The 21119-nt window shown below is 41.3% G+C and overlaps 1 protein-coding gene across 1 annotated transcript in view; it reads left to right on the top strand.

The window, feature by feature from the left end:
• FUBP1 (far upstream element binding protein 1) overlaps positions 1-21119 on the top strand; it is a 32591-nt gene that overhangs the window by 7798 nt on the left and 3674 nt on the right. The window contains 16 exon segments of the mRNA XM_081193765.1: positions 3920-3959; positions 5366-5415; positions 5504-5575; positions 5833-5890; positions 6373-6535; positions 6622-6720; positions 6814-6915; positions 8386-8488; positions 8579-8679; positions 11905-12046; positions 12473-12633; positions 13153-13304; positions 13843-13922; positions 14691-14816; positions 16199-16273; positions 19894-20039. Coding sequence (XP_081049891.1) covers positions 3920-3959; positions 5366-5415; positions 5504-5575; positions 5833-5890; positions 6373-6535; positions 6622-6720; positions 6814-6915; positions 8386-8488; positions 8579-8679; positions 11905-12046; positions 12473-12633; positions 13153-13304; positions 13843-13922; positions 14691-14816; positions 16199-16273; positions 19894-20039 — 1670 coding nt within the window.

Below are 21119 nucleotides of genomic sequence, written 5' to 3'. Positions count from 1 at the left end.
TTAAATATGCTGCTGCTTTTAATGGAAAACCCCAAATAGAAAAATATGTAAAAATTTCAACAGGAAATTTCTTACTGCATAATTGGTTTCATTATAAGCCTGCAGACTTGTTTAGAGTTCAGTTATAAAAATCTGAACTGGTTAAGTAAGGTTATATTTTTAATGGGTTATAGCATGTTGTAGATACTGCAGCATGTTCTTTCAATGCATTTGAAATGTGTGCTTCCCATCTTGTTTAGAAATACATCCCATAATAATTGGTCAACACTATGCTGAACTTAACTAGCAATGTACCCAATGAGACAAGTTGTTAAAAGGCATTATAGTATAATCCCATGCCTTGCCTTGTTGTCTGCTGCTTATAATAGAGAATAGAGATATTAAAGCTTACTGAGCAGCTAGGTTCTTTAATGGTACTTGGGAGACAGGTAGAAATATATGGCTGCAGCATAAAAGGATTGAGCACAGTATCTAGTTGGGACAAGACGTAGGTTCAGAGTATGGTTTGCATCAATTTGAATTTGTGTATTCACAGTAGGTATTTGATTTGCCACTGTGCTGTGGAATTTAGAGCAGGTTTCTCATATGTGTAGCATTATGAAGGAGAGGAGTGTGGTGAATTTACTAAAAACCATCTTTCCTTCTATTTTTGCCTTCTGAAAGACCAGATAGTGACTTTGGAAATATTTTGTTAGATCCAAAAGCTTCCTTCTTTGTGTGGAAGATGTCTTCTGCTCACTGGAGGACTGTTCTATACTTCATTCCAAAGAGCTCTGTAAGAAAAGTGAAACAACTATGTTCTTACACTTACCTTTACAGAAGTATCGGTGGAAAGGCATTAGTTTATATTTTCCCATTGTTAATAGTTCATTGTTCCAACCCATAGTTGCAATTATTGTATAGAGCAGCACATCTTTTGGTGTGTGAGAAATGCAGTCTGGAAGCCTGATAAGCACATTAATTAGTCATTCATCAAGGCGTCTCTATCTGTTGGTTAATATTGTGAAATGCACAGAAGTAAAAGCAGCCTAATGTAAAAGTGTTGAGAAACTTGTTTTTAGTACAGTGTTTCTCAAACTTGGGTCCCCAACTGGTGAGCTTGCGGATAGCAGCGTGTTCTGGGGGCTGGGGTTGGGGGAAGCTCGGGCTGGGGGGGGGAATAAATTTTTCTTCTTTATTTCCCCCCACCCCAAAAAACCCCCTAGGTGCACCCTATGGGCCAGTGCGCCCTATAGGGCGAAAAATATGATACATAATTACAAACATCACAGAAGTCATAAACAATAAATAAAACACATCAAAAAGTACACAACCAAATGGAAACAATTTCCATGTAAATCATAAGATCTAAAACTAAAGGTACAACAATAATATTAAAAACTGCAACAAGCTCTCTCAAACCCCCCCCCCTAAACAATATTCCAGCCCAAGAATCTGTTCAACAGTTTTTGTAGCTGGAGTCAGGCAGCACTCCACTCTCCCAGGCCAGATGGGAAAAGGCCAGCAAGGCAGGGTGCAGGTCTTGGCTGACAGCCAAGATTCTTATTTAAAACAGCACAGATAAAAATTAAAAGAGGAACCCTCTGCTGAGCAGCAGCTGCAGTCCTTCTGAAGCCTGTCAAGCCCGGCCCCAAGCCAGGTGGAAAGAGGCCCTCAGCAGGCAGTCCTCTTGGGCAGCAGCAGCATTCCTTAAGAGCCCGTCAGACTACAACTCCCATCATCCCTATGCCTGCTATAAACCCTCAAATGTTGTAAGTTCCCTTGTAGGACAGTGTTTCGGCTCCATGATCATCTTGGTTGCCCTCTCTTGAAACTTCCAGCTCTACAATACCCCTTTGTAGTTGTGATGATCAGAACTTTCTTTTGAAATTTTATACCCTGCCTTTCAGCCAAATGATATATGGCATACATATGCATTATAACCAAAATATGCATATAAAAACAAAACAGTTAACACTTTAGATAATCATGAAAACATACAAACAGCAGCAGGAACAATAAAAACTCCACAGTGCATCTCACCTCTGGCCTCAAGGAAGGTGAACAGGTACACACTATTCCAAGTGCATTTGAATTGAAGGCATTGCGATATGGGCTGGTAATGATTTCTAGAATGGAGCTTGCCTTTTTCACAGACTGGAGTCAACAATTTGATGTCATGCAAACCTGGCCGCCTCACTTCTCCAGGTCATTTATGAACAAGTATAAAGTGCAAGTCCCAGGATTCATCCTTGGGAGACCACACTTTATAGAACCATCCCATTTATTCCTCAGAAATCCGTCATTCACCTTCCATACAGTAGCGGACAGGTGTCACAATCCTCTAGAACAGATTTTGGGAGTCAGGAAGGGAAATAATTGAAAACTTGATATACTGAATATTTGCTGTGATCTTTCAAGGCATATAGGATCTCCTTTTACTTTTTTGGAGCCCTACATTTTAAACAGCTGAATATGGGCCCTATCAGTAATATACTTAACAAAAAAAGAAAGTTACTATTGGTAAGGAGCAAAATACAAAATAATAATGGGTTGTATCCAACACTATGCCAGCAGAGTTCTGCTTGCGCAACTGACTTCCCCTGCCTCTTCTCCCACCTGTTCCCTACAATGTGTTCTGAAGGGTTCTCCAACCTTCTGGAGAAGGTTTTTAGGGTGCATTGTGGACTACAGGGGAGGAGCGCCATTGTGTGAGTGAACTAGCAGCATTAAATACAACCTGAAGTATTACAGCTGGAAAGGCTAGCAATAACAGATTAAATCCAATGCTGCTATTACAGGGGGTATCAGCTGCTGTAAAAAAACCAAAAAAACGAGGGAAGGTAATTCTATCCAATGCAATGGCATCAAGGTTCCACTGGCATAACAGGACTTAGGTTTCCTCTCTTCTGTCCGATCCATCTGCTCCAGTGGGTTCCCCAAACAAGCTGATTTTGTGGAAGGGAACAGGAGAGGGACGTTTTCTTGCTAACACTGCAATATCTTGTGCTAGTGAAGCTGCAGTGTTGGATAGAGCCAGTGATATTCTGTTACTAAAGTGGCAAGCCACATACAACTCCTATCCCTTGCTTCAAAAGAGAGTGGGAGATAGGACTTTGGGTTGGTGATTGTTCATACCTAAGTACATATAGTGTGCTACCCCAACACAAAGAAAATCCTAATGTGTGTTTATTGACTACTTATTCATTGGGATAGGAGAAGAAACCTTAAAGGTGAAGGCAAAAATGTTCTGCCCACTGAAGAGACAAGTTCCATTGATCTTACTTCATAATAATGTGCTGTATAAGGGTAGGGAGAGAGGGGGGAAGTTGTGCATAAGAGTAGGAAAAACAGTGAGTTTGGTCCTTGCTCTCCTATCCTTGTATTCTTGACCTAATTCATTTCTTCTCAGTTTGTAGTAATCTATAATTTGTCTTTACTTTCTGGCTGGCGGATTATGTCTGTTTTCCATGCATACCAGGGTTTGATATTGATTTGCAATCCAGATATACCTTGTGAAGCCTCAGTCATAGTTTGCTTGTTCTCAGCTATCAGCAAAGTTGGAAGGAAATGGTTACACTGGGCATACGACAGGACAAAAATCTAAGCCTCTGTCTCATTCTAGGCTTGTTCAATCATCAATTCATGGTTTGGTGCTCTGTCTGACCTCAGCTATTATACCCAGTGCTGTATTTCCCCATGTGAGATAAGTATAGTGCAGTCTTACCCACCTCTATCTGTTGAGTTCAGTGAGGATTACTCCCACTACATGGGCTTAGGTTTGTAATTGTAGTTGTGATACTTTGGGTTGAATGGGAGAGATGAAAAAAGTTAATATATATGCAAATTGTTCATATGGTAGGCTGTCTGTTGCACCCGTTGTCATTTATTCCAGAGCATTTAATGGAATTAAAGTATTTACCGTATATATTTATTTTAGCCTTTGGAAATCAGATGCCACCCATGCATCAGCAACAGAGGTAGGATACTTTTTTCTGATTCTTCTAAGATGTAACTGTTCATATTGACTTCTTCCAAAAATTTATAAAAGTACTTCAAAATTGCATATAACAATCCCAAGCAGGAATGACTCCAGTATGTTAATTCATCAACTTTGCAAATTTAATTTGTCCCTTGTGAATAGACCTAAAAACTGCCAGGAAATTTGGATCTGGTGTAACTTTACACCAGTTTAACTTGCATCAGCTTGCTTTACTTCAGCTAATGTGTATAGTATTACTCCCTTATAGTTGGTATATTTGTGCTTATTACGTACCTCTAAGCAAGCATTGTACAGGATTGGGTGCTTAGCTGTGTGAGCTACATATCTGAGCCTTCAAGGCATATTTTAGAAACAGGCAGCTGATTAATAATGTAGCATGTGTGTGTGGTTTCTTAGAGTAACCATGCCACTTTCCAAAAAGCATGATTTTTAAAAATATGCCATCCATATTAAACTAACGTTCTCTTACTGCCTTCAGCTAAAATTGAATCAGGATATTATTACTTTGATGGCAATGTAAGCAAATCTGTCATTGCTACTCAAATCTCTTTGAAAATAAGATGCCAGTCAGTTCAGTATGACAGAGAAATCATTGCCTCTTTCAAAATAGCTTGGATCAGCAAGGGTGTTATTATGTTTAAGGACAAGAAATAAGGCTTAAATCAGCTTGATAGGGTTCATTTGAAAAGGTAAATGAAAAGAACATGCTCATTAGTGAATTTCCTCCTGCATTGTAGGATAGATCATGCATGTAGTTTTATTACATTTCCCCAATCTTTTCTTTCTCTTTACATATGCTTTTCATATATTTGCTGTTATTTGTGACTTCTGTATTTAAATTAAAAGTAGACAGGGCTATTTTCTATTTATGTGGACTCAGAGGCATCTCCACCTGACTCATGTTTTCTCCTGCATCCCCAGCAAATGGTCACAAATTGTCCATTGCTGTTCTTGTGTGAGCAGAATAGCTCTCCACTCACACAGTGGGGCTTAACCTTCCTCTCCTTCCTCCTATATGCCCCCAAATCTGCTCTTGCATATTGGGGAAAACCAGAGTAAATTTTAGAGGCATGTAGGGGGGTGCAGGATGGAGAAGAGCAAGGTAAAATCCTGTTGCATAAGTGGAAGTCCTCTTGTGCAAACCTCTGCCTTAAATCACATGTAGTGATTATGAAATTCAAATCCATGCAAAGTATTGATATTATTGTACCTATTCATTTAAAATAATTGGCTACTGATAAAATTACTATCATTTGTAGGCTTGCAAAACTACAAATCTGGCAAAGAAAAAAACTAATAGGAACTATATAACACAATATAATTCTGAAGTTTATTGAGAGAATTCCAAGCAAGGTGCAATATAGTTTTTGTTATTTTTTTCAGGTCTGTAATGACAGAAGAATACAAAGTTCCTGATGGAATGGTTGGATTCAGTAAGTAGTGTAACCTTGCTATAAAGTAATTAAAATATACTGAATGCAATTCGTGCAATAATTCTGGTTTGTTTGTCCATTTTTCAAGTAATTGGCAGAGGAGGAGAACAGATTTCTCGCATACAGCAAGAATCTGGATGCAAAATACAGATTGCACCTGGTAACTATTTCATTTCCTGTTCTATTAATGAAAAGTATGGAACACAAGCAAATAATGTTACAACCAAACCAGTGTTTTTAATTATTTTCCACTCTTTAGGAGAAACTATTTTGGGAAAAAGCAATGGGTTAAAATTTGGATACATTTTGGACAATTGATTTTGAGTACCTTTTGAATATGTAATTCAGTTTTAATGCATAACTGCTAGCTACTGATTTCTTTAGTAGTATTAATTCTGTACTATTTCCATTTTATAGATAGTGGTGGCATGCCTGAAAGATCTTGCATGTTAACTGGAACCCCAGAGTCAGTACAGTAAGTGTTCGCTTAAAACTTTCAAATAGGCTGATGTGTTTTTAATGATGGTTCTGTATGTTAAAGAGCATAGTGTACTATGTCAGAAATTACTTTCTAATGTCCTAGGTGAAGAATGATCATTGTTTAGGCATGGCTAAACTTGTATAGTTTGAGGTTTCCCCCCAGGTATATCCAGTACATTTTAACCTACCTTTCTCTTATCTGCATTATTCTGCAGATCTTCATGTTCTGTGTTTTCGATAGTCTGCATGCCCTGCCTTTTTCTTTTCGCAGCCATGCTGCTTATACTCAATGACATGTTTCTTGTCCTCCTTCCTAAATGGAAGTGCTGTGGGCACTGTAAAGAGTCACAGATTTTCATTTACTGTTAAGCAGATTACTTGCTTTTCTAGTTAGCCATCACCCATTTGACTCTGCTGTTTGTTCCAGTTATGTTTTCCCCCAGTCTTGCCACTATTATAAATTGTATATTTTTCAAGGTCTGCAAAGAGATTACTTGATCAGATAGTTGAAAAAGGAAGGCCTACGCCAGGATTCCATCATGGGGATGGTCCAGGAAATGCAGTCCAGGAAATTATGATTCCAGCTAGCAAAGCAGGATTAGTTATTGGAAAAGGTGGAGAGACAATAAAGCAACTTCAGGTAAGCTGAAAAAAATTAATTTGTGGGCTAATGCATTAAAATACTAAATTTGCATGATCTGTACAGATTAATTTTGTTGAATATAGGAGAGAGCTGGTGTAAAAATGGTAATGATTCAAGATGGACCACAGAACACTGGAGCAGACAAACCTCTTAGAATCACAGGAGATCCTTACAAAGTTCAAGTAAGATGATATTTTAATTTTAAAAAATAATGTTCCTTTATATGAATTAATTTTAAGATTGTTGCATCTGAATTATACCTCATTCTCTTTTAGCAAGCCAAGGAAATGGTTTTGGACCTAATTCGTGATCAAGGTGGTTTTAGAGAGGTGCGCAATGAATATGGCTCAAGAATAGGAGGAAATGAAGGATTAGATGTGAGTATAATGAGAACATTTTATGAAATGTGTCTTTTTCAGAGCACTTCTTTTTCTTCAAATTAGAATAAAGGGCAGGAAAGTATATTTTATTTTATTGTAATGATATGTTTGTGTATACTATTAATGTATTGTTGTTTTTTAGTGATTGCTTTTCCCTCTATGTTTTTAGCTGTTTCTGTTTTAGCTGTAAGCTGCCTTGATTCTTCCAGAAGAAAGGACAGGATATAAATAAAAAGAATAATAACAGATTTTTATTTCATTTTTTGGCCCCTATAAACTTAGTGATGAACTTTTTGGCAATTATTGAACTGTTTCTCTAAAACATAGTGGTTATGATACTTATGAGTTGTATTAAGTATTTTGTTAGAAAAAATAGCTTGGAAAGGTTTACAGCAGGCTTCCTCAACCTCGGTCCTCCAGATGTTTTGAGACTACAATTCCCATCATCCCTTACCACTGGTCCTGCTAGCTAGGGATCATGGGAGTTGTAGGCCAAAAACATTTGGAGGGCCGAGGTTGAGGAAGCCTGGTTTACAGCTATTAATTTTCGTACTTGTCAGAGCTGCTTTCAGATCCTAGCTCACAGAGGATCACGCTAGCCAGCGTTCACTTTATAAAAGTCTTTATTGAGTTACAGTTTCCATTCTCAAGCTGCTGCGTGCAGCTCTACGTCTTATGGGTTAGACCGGCGAAGCTCCGTCTGAGTCTCCGCCCCCTGTGCACCAGCTTACTAACCTAGTCTTACTCCACCTTTTCCGCCTGACCGTTCTTCTCTGGGTCCCTCTGCCCCCCGTGGTCTCTTCCTTCCGGGATTCTTCTGACGCGGACCCCCCCGGACCCTCCTGTCTCCTTGCGCCGGGCTTTAGGACCTGGCTCCCTTTCCGGGCTGCTTACTGCGCCACCTTCCTGTGCATTTGAACTTGGCGCGCGCGCCCAACCTTCCACTTTCCGCCTGACCGTTTCTTCGCTCCCCGATGGAGGTGTGGCCACTCCTGACTCGTGCCCTCCCTCCTGTTGCGAGCTGCCAGCGCTTGATACCTGGCGCCCTTCTCCCCTGCTCTCTGTTGGTGACGCTGGTCCTGATTTCCAACTGCTCCCCTCTGAGCCCCCTCTGGACCCTTCTTCCTGGGGTGTCCCCCTAGGTTCCCCCCTTGTTCTGGCCACTGGTGCTCCTTTCTGTGAATCTTCTGATTCACTGGAAAGACTCTGAGATCTCGGGTCGTCGTCATCACTCATCTTTTCCTCTGCCTCCTCCCCCTCGCTCTCTGTTTCCTCCCTTGCCCTCGCCTCTGCTCCTGAACCCCTGACAGTACTGTTCTCTGACCTTTTGTTAACCTAATCCCCTTCATGGCGGCTTTATTGTGGGTTGCTTGTATGTTTGAGATGTGTCAAAGTAGTGACGTAAACCTAGATAAATACTTTTGATTGCTTTGAAACATTTGCTGAAAATTTGTTTTGTTTCTTCAGGTACCAATTCCAAGATTTGCGGTTGGTATTGTAATTGGAAGAAATGGAGAAATGATTAAAAAGATACAGAATGATGCTGGTGTGAGGATACAGTTCAAACCAGGTGAACTGCTTATATGTACATGACATAAAATTCAGAGGTTTTCTCCTAATTTTTAAAGTAAATTGTTTTAATATTCCATTCCTCTTCCAGATGATGGAACAACTCCAGACAGAATAGCCCAAATCACAGGACCTCCAGACAGATGCCAACATGCAGCAGAAATTATTACGGATCTTCTTCGAAGTGTTCAGGTTGGTTCATAGCTGCTAGGAATGTTTATGAAATCAAGTGGTTTATAAAATACTGCTGGGTTTCTTTTAAAATGTACAGTGGTGCCTCGCAAGACGAAATTAATTCGTTCCGCAAGTCTCTTCGTCTTGCGGTTTTTTCGTCTTGCGATGCACGGTTTCCCATAGGAATGCATTGAAAATCAATTAATGCGTTCCTAGGGAAACCGCCTTCAGACCAGGTCCGGGGACAGTCTGTCCCCGGACCTCTTCTGAAGGCTGGGGGGGGGACAAGGGCTTTTCTTCCCACCCCCAGCATTTTAAAAAACCCTGGGACAGCGGAGGACTTCTCCGCTGTCCGGGGCGATTTAAAAGCCCCTGGGAAGGCAGGCAGGGGGGACAAAGACTTTCGCCCCCTGCCCGCCTTCAGAAGGTGTCCCCGCCCCCCGCCCCACTTTGGAACAGCTTTCCGAAGTGGGGCGGATGGGACAGGTGTCCCCGCCCCCCCGCCCCACTTCGGAAAGCTGTTCCGAAGTGGGGCGGCGGCGGCAGGTGTCCCCGCCCCCCCGCCCCACTTCGGAACAGCTTTCCGAAGTGGGGCGGCGGCGGCAGGTGTCCCCGCCCCCCCCGCCCCACTTCGGAACAGCTGTTCCGAAGTGGGGCGGATGGGACAGGTGTCCCCGCCCCCCCGCCCCACTTCGGAAAGCTGTTCCGAAGTGGGGCGGCGGCGGCAGGTGTCCCCGCCCCCCCGCCCCACTTCGGAACAGCTTTCCGAAGTGGGGCGGATGGGACAGGTGTCCCCGCCCCCCCCCGCCCCACTTCGGAAAGCTGTTCCGAAGTGGGGCGGCGGCGGCAGGTGTCCCCGCCCCCCCCCCCCGCCCCACTTCGGAAAGCTGTTCCGAAGTGGGGCGGCGGCGGCAGGTGTCCCCGCCCCCCCGCCCCACTTCGGAACAGCGTTCCGAAGTGGGGCGGCTGGGGCAGGTGTTCCCCCGAGCGCTTTTAAATGCGGGCGGCGGTGAGGGAATCCCTTGGACCCCCGCCGGACTTCAAAAGTGCTTCGGGAAGTCCCGCGGGGGGCCAAGGGATTCCCTCCCAGCCGCCCGCATTTAAAAGCACTCCGGGGAAAGCAGCGAAGTGCGCTGCTTTCCCCGGAGTGCTTTTAAACGCAAGCGCCTGGGAAGGAATCCCTTTGCCCCCCGCCGGACTTAAAAAGAGCTTCGGGAAGTCCCGCGGGGGGCCAAGGGATTCCCTCCCAGCCGCCCGCATTTAAAAGCACTCTGGGCAAAGCAGCGAAGTGCGCTGCTTTGCCCAGAGTGCTTTTAAAAGCGGGCGGCTGGGAAGGAATCCCTTGGCCCCCCGCCGGACTTAAAAAGAGCTTCGGGAAGTCCGGCGGGGGGCCAAGGGATTCCCTCCCAGCCGCCCGCATTTAAAAGCACTCTGGGCAAAGCAGCGAAGTGCGCTGCTTTGCCCAGAGTGCTTTTAAAAGCGGGCGGCTGGGAAGGAATCCCTTGGCCCCCCGCCGGACTTAAAAAGAGCTTCGGGAAGTCCCGCGGGGGGCCAAGGGATTCCCTCCCAGCCGCCCGCATTTAAAAGCACTCCGGGGAAAGCAGCGAAGTGCGCTGCTTTCCCCGAGCGCTTCTAAATGCGCTGCGCTTCCCCGCTGTCCCAGAGATTTCCCTATGGGCTTTCGTCTTCCGTAGCAAGCCCATAGGGAAATTCGTTTTGCGAAGCGCCTCCAAAACGGAAAACCCTTTCGTCTAGCGGGTTTTCCGTCTTGCGGGGCACCACTGTATTTGAATACATTTCTCAACTTCAAAGGAAGTGGGCTAATGGGAGCTTTAGTATTTGTGATAGTTACTTAAATAGCTGTGTTAAGAAGAGAAGAAGAGTTTGGATTTGATATCCCGCCTTTCACTCCCCTTAAGGAGTCTCAAAGCGGCTCACATTCTCCTTTCCCTTCCTCCCCCACAACAAACACTCTGTGAGGTGAGTGGGGCTGAGAGACTTCAGAGAAGTGTGACTGGCCCAAGGTCACCCAGCAGCTGCATGTGGAGGAGCGGAGACGCGAACCACACTGGCTCTCAAATTTCTAGCCTTGAAACCAAAAATATCCACTAGCCTACCTATGATAGCCATTCTGGGTTAAAAGAAAACATCAACTCTGCAAATTGTCAGTCCCTGTTTGTGATTCTTATTCACTACTGCAAGGCTACAGAAATCCTCAATTCAGGAAAAAATATTTTGCAAAATAATTTAATGGTATGAAATAAGTTCTCATCAGTTTCTGGGGCGTGCTTTCATATGTATAACTGATGGAATGAGACACTTTAATTCTAGGATTAATGGAACTTTGTCCTAAGCTTTGTGGCATTTGATGGTTTTCAGTGGGATAGATAAATGCTGAGCCTCACCTCAGTGTGGGTTAGCCAACGCTGTGTTTGCCAAGCATGGTGTTGCCGATTAGCAGTGTACATAGAAAGATTGTTGACTGAAAGCTATCATTCTGGGGAAATACAGATGACATTGATAGGTAAGGTTGTTTGTCAAAGACATGGTTTTCACTAAGGTGGTTGTGCTCATCCTGCTTGCGGTCTTCCCATAGGCATCTGGTTGATCCTTGGGAGAGCTGGATGCTTAATAAGATGGGCCATTGGTCTAGTCCATCAGGGTGCCTTTTGTATCCCTAAAGCTATGTCTGCACTGAGTTACTTCAGATTGCAGGTAGAGGCTCATACAAAAAATAAAATAAAATAGCATGTCAAAGAAGGGCTAAGTGTGGACCCTATTCCATGCCATTTATTTGGTATGGAGGTAAATGCACTCCTTTGGTTGCCAATTGTGAAATATCAGCTCTCCTACCCCACTATATAGAGCAATACTCATGTCATGTCAGTTTGAAGCAGTATACCCTGGGCAGACACTTGCTAGTGGTAGCTATGCTTTTTGTTTCACATCTCTGCCCCAGGTGCACATAAAATGTATGCCATATTTTAGCTAAACCCCTATCCCTTCCTTACCCATCCTCATGGTTCCTTGGCCCAAATGCTTTTCATTCAGCTGACTTTGATGTATCAGAAGCATCAGAAAAAGGTAACATAGATTCTCCAACATCTGCAAAAATACTGTTCCTCTTTTTTAGACACTATGCATCGTATTTTTGTAATTTTGACAGAAAATTGCTAGTCTCTTTAGGTTGCAGTTATTTCAAATTATTTCTGATTTTGTTGTGTTTTATTCGTCTCAATCTAGGCTGGCAATCCTGGTGGTCCAGGACCTGGTGGTCGTGGACGAGGTAGAGGTCAGGGCAATTGGAACATGGGACCACCTGGTGGATTGCAAGAATTTAACTTCATTGTCCCGACTGGAAAAACTGGATTAATTATTGGGAAAGGTAATAAACTCGATTTATTTGGCAGATCGCTTTTCTATCTTCTGTTACATTTAAACTGAGATTTTCTAAATGGGGTAGCTGTATTCAGTGTTGAGTGATGTGTGACAACATCTTACTGTCATTAATTAGGCACTGGGACTGAGGTGGTGGAATTGTCACTTTTCCTTCAGGAGCTAGAGAATGTGTGACTTGTTACTCCTACTCCTCCTCCTCCTCCTGAATAGGGCCAGTAAAACAATGGAACAAAAAAAGGTTCCCACCACAAATTCAAATACAGCCTGAAGTGAATCTGTTCAAGATGTCTTGCTCTGTTTTAGACTGATAATATTTCTTCAGGGTAGCATAGACTTGTTTAAAATTTCCCTACTCTGTTTCTTTAGGAACTAGCAACAAATTCAGTGCAATAATTTGTACTTAAAATTTTAGGTGGTGAAACTATCAAGAGCATTAGCCAGCAATCTGGTGCTAGAATAGAACTGCAAAGAAACCCCCCACCAAATGCAGATCCAAATATGAAATTGTTTACCATCCGGGGGACACCACAGCAGATTGACTATGCTCGGCAGCTCATAGAAGAAAAGATTGGAGTAAGTATTCTGGAAAACCATATTTCTTTCATTGTTATGTAAAGTAAGAGGAAACCAGCTCCTATGATAGTTGTGCGGAAGTTTCCTCATGATTCTAGTAGTAATTGGCAGCTTTGGTGGGAAATACACAAAATATACCTTGCATTCTTGATGCATTTTCTCACATGTCATAGAACTATTTGAGTAGCGAATATGTCAAGCTATTTGCCCTAGTACAATTGCTTTTTATCCCGTGAACTGTTAGCAGTCAAGGAGCTAGTACTTCTAAGTTTGAATGTCTTCTTAGTCCACTGATTACTGCAAGAAGCTACATGAAAACCAAATAATGTGAGTTCTGTAAAAGTTAGTGTGACTGCAGAATCTTTTTAGAGCAAAGGATTTCCGGAGGGATGGAGAGCTGGAATTTCTTCCCCAAAGGAAATATTTAGAGAAGAGGAGCATTAGTTGGATATTGGAACAAGCTTGTTCTTACAGTTGGTTGATAGCAACTTAATCCATGTCATTTATCTTTGCTTTCAGGGTCCAGTAAATCCTTTGGGACCACCTGTGCCACATGGACCTCATGGTGTTGTCCCTGGGCCACATGGGCCCCCTGGGCCACCTCCTGGGGCTCCAATGGGACCTTACAATCCAGCTCCCTATACACCTGGCCCTCCTGGTCCTGCACCTCAGTAAGTAACTTACTCTTATAAATAAATTGGCAAAGGTATCAAATAGAAATCACAAACCCTTTTGCTACTGGGGTGGGTTTTGTTTTGACAGCTACTTAACCACAAAACTGAGCAGACCCCTTCTCCACCTTCACTCTCTCCCCACTCCCAAACACAGGGCTACATCAGTAGAATTCAGGCCAGAACTTGTTTTTGCTGCCTAATAACACATTTTCTAAGTGCTAGTAAATTAACATTTTTATTCACCAAGTAACCAAAAACATTATTGCATAACCCTTTGGTTTCAACCCATTTCCAGGATTGATTTTAATGCATTTGCTACAGTAGTTGCAGCTGCAAATAGCTAATTAGAGCTTTCCCCAGAAATAGGGTGTTCCAGCACTGGGTGTGGAAAGTGCTGTAAATTCGGGGTTCTGCCCCTCCAAGCACCAGTGGCAATCATGTGACTTGTTTAGAAGTCTGAAGTAGCTGCAGCTGCTGTATTTTGTTGCTGTCGCATTTCTATTTAATAATGATTGCACATACGCTTCCTCCTTAGTGGCCCTCCAGCACCATATGCTCCGCAAGGGTGGGGTAATGCTTATCCGCACTGGCAGCCACCGAATCCTCCAGATCCTGGTAAGGAGAAAGTTTAAAAAACTACATGTATTCTTGTGTCCAGCCAAGATGGTGTTCGATTGCATTGAGTTCCATGTTTAAAACGAGAGATAAAATGGTACATTATTTTTTTAAATTCCTAAATATGTTGACTCTGAAACAAATCCTACTGATTTATTGACATTCACTACCAAGGAAGTTTGCATAGGATTGCAATTTGAGTCACGTGACTACAAACTAAATACAGTGGTGCCCCGCAAGACGAATGCCTCGCAAGACGGAAAACTCGCTAGACGAAAGGGTTTTCCGTTTTGGAGGTGCTTCACAAAACGAATTTCCTATGGGCTTGCTTCGCAAGACGACAATGTCTTGCGAGTTCCTGCTGGTTTTTTTCCTCCCCCCCCCCTTTTCTAAGCCACTAAGCCGCTTATCAGCTGATCGGATCAGCAGATAAGCCGCTAAAAGCCGCTAATCCGTCAATGGGCTTGCTTCGCAAGACGAAAAAACCGCTAGACGAAGAGAATCGCAGAACGGATTCTTTTCGTCTTGCGAGGCACCACTGTACTGTTGAAAGTTTAAGAAAGTGACCTGGGCTACTTTGACTTAAAGCAAAATCCTGTGCATGCCATAGTGTTGAAGATAAGTGTATTTAGGATTGCAGCCTTCAACCAAAATATGGTTTGTATACGGCCAATTAGACAGGAACTGTGTGACTAAACTACAGCCTATGGAAAATAAAGGAAGCCTACCAAAGATATGTTGAACTTAAAGTAATGTTTAATTTCCTAGGTAAGCCAACAGACCCTAATTCAGCAGCATGGGCAGCTTATTATGCTCATTACTATCAGCAGCAAGCACAGCCACCACCTGCAGCTCCGCCTAGTGCACCACCAGCCACTCAGACCAATGGACAAGGTACCCAATCAGTTTTGTAAGATCATTGTATTTGGAGGCTTGGATCCTAAGAACTTTAAGGAAGTTCACTGAAGTAAGGTTTAACTCTTCGAAAAAGCTCTTCAGGGACCTCTCCTGAATAATGTGGGGAAAGGTCTGCTCAATTTGGAGTGATTCTCCCATCCCACAATCTCCAGTCCGCAGAAGAGGCTTTTCAGGGAGGCACAAGTTGGTGGGAGGGAGGGGTGGCAAAATTTCATTTCATGAACTTCCTTGAGTTCATTCAAACTTTGAATCCAGGGCATTGTTTTGACCAGATAGTCACATATAATCTGAGAGAAAGAGTCTTGCCTCACAAATTTCACCTGAAATTCTGAGAATTTGATGCTATAACAAAAAAGATGTGTTGCAAAAATGAATGCTGGTTATTTCTAAGACTAGAATTGAAAATTGTGTTGAGCACTATGTGGCATGCTGGTGCATTGAGACTAGAGATTACCAGCTTCTGCAAGGGGAATCAGCATAACCTAGGAAGTGCCTGCTGGATCACGTCCAATCCTCTTTGTTTTCCAAGTCAGTGGCCATCTCTACCTCAAGTTTTTCCTGTCCTGAATCTTCCAAGATTCAGTTTCCTTGGATGTCACTAAAGTTCTAGTATTTTGTGAGAGGAAGAAAAGCTTTTCACTGTTTACATTCTCCACATCATGCATAATTGTATGTACCTTTCTGTACCTTCTTACTTCTCTAAACTTAAAAGCCCCAAATGTTGCAATCTTGTCAGCACATTTTAAGACACGTGGCCATCATGGTATATAGACCAGACTTTGTCAAATTGGAATCTGAGGGAGCCTTGATAGAGCAAAGGAGTGGCTGGGGAAACCCAGCCAGATGGGCAGGGTACAAATAATAAATTATTATTATTTGAGGCAACTCTTAACCAGGCTCCATACAAATCAGTGGAAGGATTTTTTTGTTATTGACCTTTTGAAGAAAGGACATTGATTGATGTGGGGTGCCCACCAACAGTCATCATGTATGTCCTATGCCTTGAGTCTTTGACTGTAAAAAAAATACCAGTTTCAGAATCATTGCTTTAAACTACTTGGAAAATGTGTATGTTGTATTTTGCATCAGCTGTATGCTTCTACATTTCAGTGTTGGCATCTCAATATGGCAAAGCTTTTCCTCTGCAGTTCCTAAATAAGTGACTGTCACTCACCCATAATGTAATTTTTCTCATTGTGCTGTGAGATACCTTCCAGTTGACCTTGTGGGTATTTTGGTCTCTGTCAGCTGTTGACTTCGCATAATGTGTGTAAATTTAAATGCAGAACTATCTCTGCCAGTATTTCTATGCATGTTGGTAAAAAAAATATTTTTCTTTCAACTTTCTTTTCATGTAGGAGATCAGCCAAATCCAGCACCAGCAGGGCAGGTAGATTACACCAAGGCATGGGAAGAGTACTATAAAAAAATGGGTATGTTTTACATTTTTATTGATGTAAAAAGGAGGCTTTTACTATTTACTTCTCTAAAAAGCTTTTCTGTTTCATATGCTTTTTTTAAGTAGCAAGACAATTTACCCGGTTGCTCCTGAAATTAAGAATTGGGAGTCTTATGAATACCTCTTCATTATGTATCAAGAAAAGTGGGTTCTCGGGGAATTGCAAGGATAGCTATTTTGCATGAAGTGTAGAGTAACTTAGATTTTGTAACCTAAAACATCTCAGTCTTTTTCCCTACCTTGTGGAGTTATCAGTGCTTGATAACAACAACCTAATGGTTGTTAATGTTAATACTTAATGACCATCATCATATCAGATGATGTACGCTGCCAGTAACGAGCATATCTCTAGCTAGCTAAATGGAAAAGTGCCACACTTAATAGACACCATCTCACAGTTCTATCATGAGCCAGCATTTCCATTCATGCCAGATGTGTGTCATGACAAGACCCATGTAGTTCTTTCTCCTCTAATGTAAGGACACACCAGAATTCAGTGTCACTGTGCCTGCAAAGAGCAGAGAGGAAACGTGAAGCTGTGCCATGTGAGTTAGGTTGAGGCAGGAACAAGAAAAATGTGATTGAGAGAGACTTGAGCGCTTTTGGAATTTCAAGGGACATTAAGCATTCTTATAGCATTATCACATCCTGGTTGTTGTTTTTAATGAGCATAATTCAGAAATTTACCAAAAAAATCCCATATATTTCAGACATAAGGTTAGCCAGGTATTTTCAATTAAGGAAATATATGCAGGTCTGACAGGATGCTAAATCTCTTAATGTAGACCAGCCTCATTCTGGTATTTGTGCTTGGGTGTGCCCATAAATTAAAATTATGTTAATCATTACTCCTGGATTCATTTGATTGTGTGTGTGGCAGAGTGGGGGAAGAGAATAGTGATTGTCACGACTATTCTGCCCTTCTCTTGCTATTGCCATGTTTTTCATTAAAGGCATGACTGAATCTGAGTTGTGGAGCAGAGATTTTAAAATAGAGTATATGCAGGACTAGTTTTTTCAGTCGGATTTCAAGGAATGCCAAATTAGCTCTTGAGGGCATAATAGCCTTGTTAGCAGATAAAGGTAGGCATTTTCTCGAGTTTAGAGTTCTTCCAAATGTTTTTAATCAACCTGGCATATATGATCTACAGACTAGTTCAAATACAGCAATTCCATATGATGATTCTCTTAAGAAACTGCTAAGACCTAGTACTGCTTTCTCAATATTTACAACTTTACCAGTAGTTCTAGTATGAATTAATTCCCTTGTTTGTAGTTTTCTACTGCTTACTCTGCTACAAATTTATTCAAACCTTGTTAGAGCAAAATAGAGGTTTGGATCCAGAGACCCAACTGTTTGAGTAGAAAGTGCTTCCCTCAGGTGGAGGGGCATATTGAAAGAAGTAATGCACCCCTATAACCTGGTTTCAGGTAGTTAGACTCTCTAGAATGGCTCTTGAGAACAGAGGGTGGTTGAGTCAGTAATATACTCCTGTGGACAAGCAAAAATGCCTTACATGATGCAGTGGAATCTTTGGATCCATTCAAAGATTCTAGTAGTCATATCCAAGGCTATTATTTTATGACTGTGACATATTTGTAAAAGTAACTTATTAGCATCACTGCAGGAAATATCTTTGCCCTCCACTCCAGAATGTTACATAGCTTCAGATTCAAAGACTTAAGTCCCAGTGTATAGTATGCGTCCAATAATGTCAGCACCTTGCTGAAGCTAAGCAGTTACGGTGTTTAGATGGGCAACTATCTGGGAACCATGTATATCACCTTAAGTTAAATGTCAGAAAATAAATAATAATACATTTGCTACTGTGCACTAAGAGCAGTATCCAACCAAGTTGTTCTGTTAGTATAACAATTTCCATTTGGCAAAAGTTTTACTACAACTTGGCACTAATTTTTTGCATGTATTTCTTGTTCATGTGTCCCCTCAACTCCCTTTGACTATACAGTGATGTATTTAAAAATTATGTAGAATTAATCCTTTCATGGATTAATTTCAAGTTAATATCTTGTTTATAGTAAGATATTAAAGCATGCATCAATAAATTGAAACAAGATGCTATACTTTAAATATCACATTAATGTTAAACATTACTTCAATATTTCTATTCTGCCGTTTTCCTAAGGTGTTCAGTACTTAAAAGATTCCCGAACATTATCCTATCTGGGCCGCCTTGATTATTTCAGAAATAGAATTAACAGTAGACACTTGGAGGCCACTTTTTGGTCTGATAAATTACAACTTGCGGAAAAGACACATCAATATAGCAGTACTTTGCCTTCAGCCATTTTTATCAGTATGAATGTCCTTATAGTTGGAATTGTCTGATTCCAAAGTAAGATATGAGCCAGTTACAGAACTTTTAATTTCATATGTATATTGTTATTACCTGAAATTGGGGGCTCATGATATTATATATGAAGCTCAGGAGATGGCTTCTATCTCATAGGTTAAGCAACTTCACAGGATTCTTTGTGATGCTAAAAGTTTAACTCCATATATCTGATAGTTCTTTGGAGGAATGACAGGATGTGCTTCTAAATCCCTTGAGTTCCTTCTCCCACCATTACATGCCAACTCACTTAGAAGGCATGGGGAAAACATAAAGGGCAGGCTTGATTTCTTTTAGTTTTTATTGTGACCCTTTTCTGTTTCAAAATTGCTGACACTTGCAACTTTAAGACTAACGATCTCGCTTCATTCAGTATAAATATATAATATGCTTCGGAAATCTAATTTTTATTATTTAATTAAAACATACACAATTAATCAGTAGCTAATTTAAAGGAACCCATGTGGTCACTAGGAATTGACCAGCCTGACTCCTCTATGTACTGCATAGGCAGCAATTGAAAAATCTGGTGTCGTTAAATGTGTGTTAAACATGATTTGAAAGGAAATGCGTTATTAATTTTTGAAGCAGTGTTGGGAGAAGTAATGTTCAAACTTTCTCAGTTTGATACACTTCAGGGCTGGTTCACCTTGTAGGAACACGGCAGTGACTCCTGTGTGCCCACTTTGTAGAATATTGTGTATACGTGCTGTACATTCCCCCCCCCCAGCAATACAGTTCTCACAGAGGGGGCAATAACATGGATCTGGTGGGATAGTTTATGTATGTAACAATATACTTAATATGGAGTGGGGCATCTCAGCTATAGGTTTCCCCACACACACTTCTGCCGTCAACTTTTGAGGGGTGGGGCTATGAGCCATTCTACAAATGCTGAGCTCAAATGTAGGCATACAGTGCTTAAATCTTTATTTTAAACTGTGGAACAATGTGTAGAAGAAAATATTATACAAATTAGAGATTTAATATTATCTCTTCAAATAAAACAGCAAAGAACTCTTCCACTGTATTCTTGTCTGTAATTTTGGTGTACCTGGGAGCTGTGTTTACATTAAAATGTGGGGGGTTTTGCAGGTCAACAAGGGCAGCCACAAGATTATTCAAAGGCTTGGGAGGAATATTACAAGAAGCAAGGTAATGTTTGTTAGAAACGAGATTATTTTGAGCTTCATTTGTCCCTTTTATGGCACCAGAGTTGTGTAATGTATGTTTGTTCTAGGTCAGGCAGTTCCAGCTCCAGCCGGAGCCCCACCAGCGGGTCAGCCAGATTATAGTGCAGCTTGGGCTGAATACTATAGACAGCAGGCAGCTTATTATGCCCAGACAAGTCCACAAGGAATGCCACAACATCCTCCAGCACCACAGGTATAACAATCTTGACTTATTTGGCTGATATTTTAGTGATTTATTATTATTTTTTACCTTTATCTCGTGGGGTGTTTTTTGTTTTTTTGCATGTCTCCCACTTTGATATCTTACCTGGAGTATGCATTATTTATCCTGGTAAAAGATAACCCTAAATTGATTGATGCTCTGTTAACTGGAGTTCTGTGTCTTTCTTTGCATACAGTCAATGTTTTTGATCAAAAAATTTCTCCTCCCAGGGTTTTTGAAGCCATGCAGGAAGCCACCACCATTACATTAACCAATTTTTCTTTCTTAAAGGCTTCACTCCTGAGTTAGCACAATTTAAAAAAGATTTTCTTTAACTTTTTGTGTATCTCTTATGTATTTCTTCGCACAGGGCCAATAATAAGAAGTGGACAATACAGTATTTGCTTCATTATGTGGGGGAAAAAAACCTTTGTTAAATGTATGGATGCAGACGCCTTCTTGAAGATCATAATTTTGTTTGGTTTAAAAATAGTGTTTTTTGAAAATGTACAAAATATCTATCACTACTGATAGGAGGTAATATTTCTGTGTAGAAATGGAAATTGGTTTGTTTTTAGTACATTAGTGTAGATGTACACATTCCAGCAAATGTATTTGCAACTATTATGTGGTCAATGCTTTGTGATATAAATGTACTTTTTCAATGTATACTTGATCACTTTTAAATGCCTGTTTTGTGCTTTACAATAAATAATATGAAACCTCCTGTGTCGGTAAGTTGGATATGTGGGTACTCGGAGAATTCAAGGGTTTCTTAGTAATGCTGTACATGTACACAATTAAGGTTTTTTTCCTTGAAAGTTTGAGCTTTACATTGGTATTCTCCCTTTGCAGAATAGTTATAGAAGGATCTTTTTCATTACTGTATTTTGCTGTTTAGCATCTTGATATCCTCCTCTTTCTACTTGATTAAAAATTGCATGTACATGAAGATGTTCCTTGACATACTTCTACTGCATTAACAGTTGCATTTTCTTTTTTATCCATGACCACTGTCTCAGACCCATATAGCTGCTATAGTTAACATTTGTTTTTATACATGGTTTAATT

The sequence above is a fragment of the Podarcis bocagei genome, assembly GCF_964188305.1.
Source record: "Podarcis bocagei genome assembly, chromosome: 5".
Lineage (NCBI taxonomy): Eukaryota > Metazoa > Chordata > Lepidosauria > Squamata > Lacertidae > Podarcis > Podarcis bocagei.
This window is presented reverse-complemented; position numbering and strand designations above follow the sequence as displayed.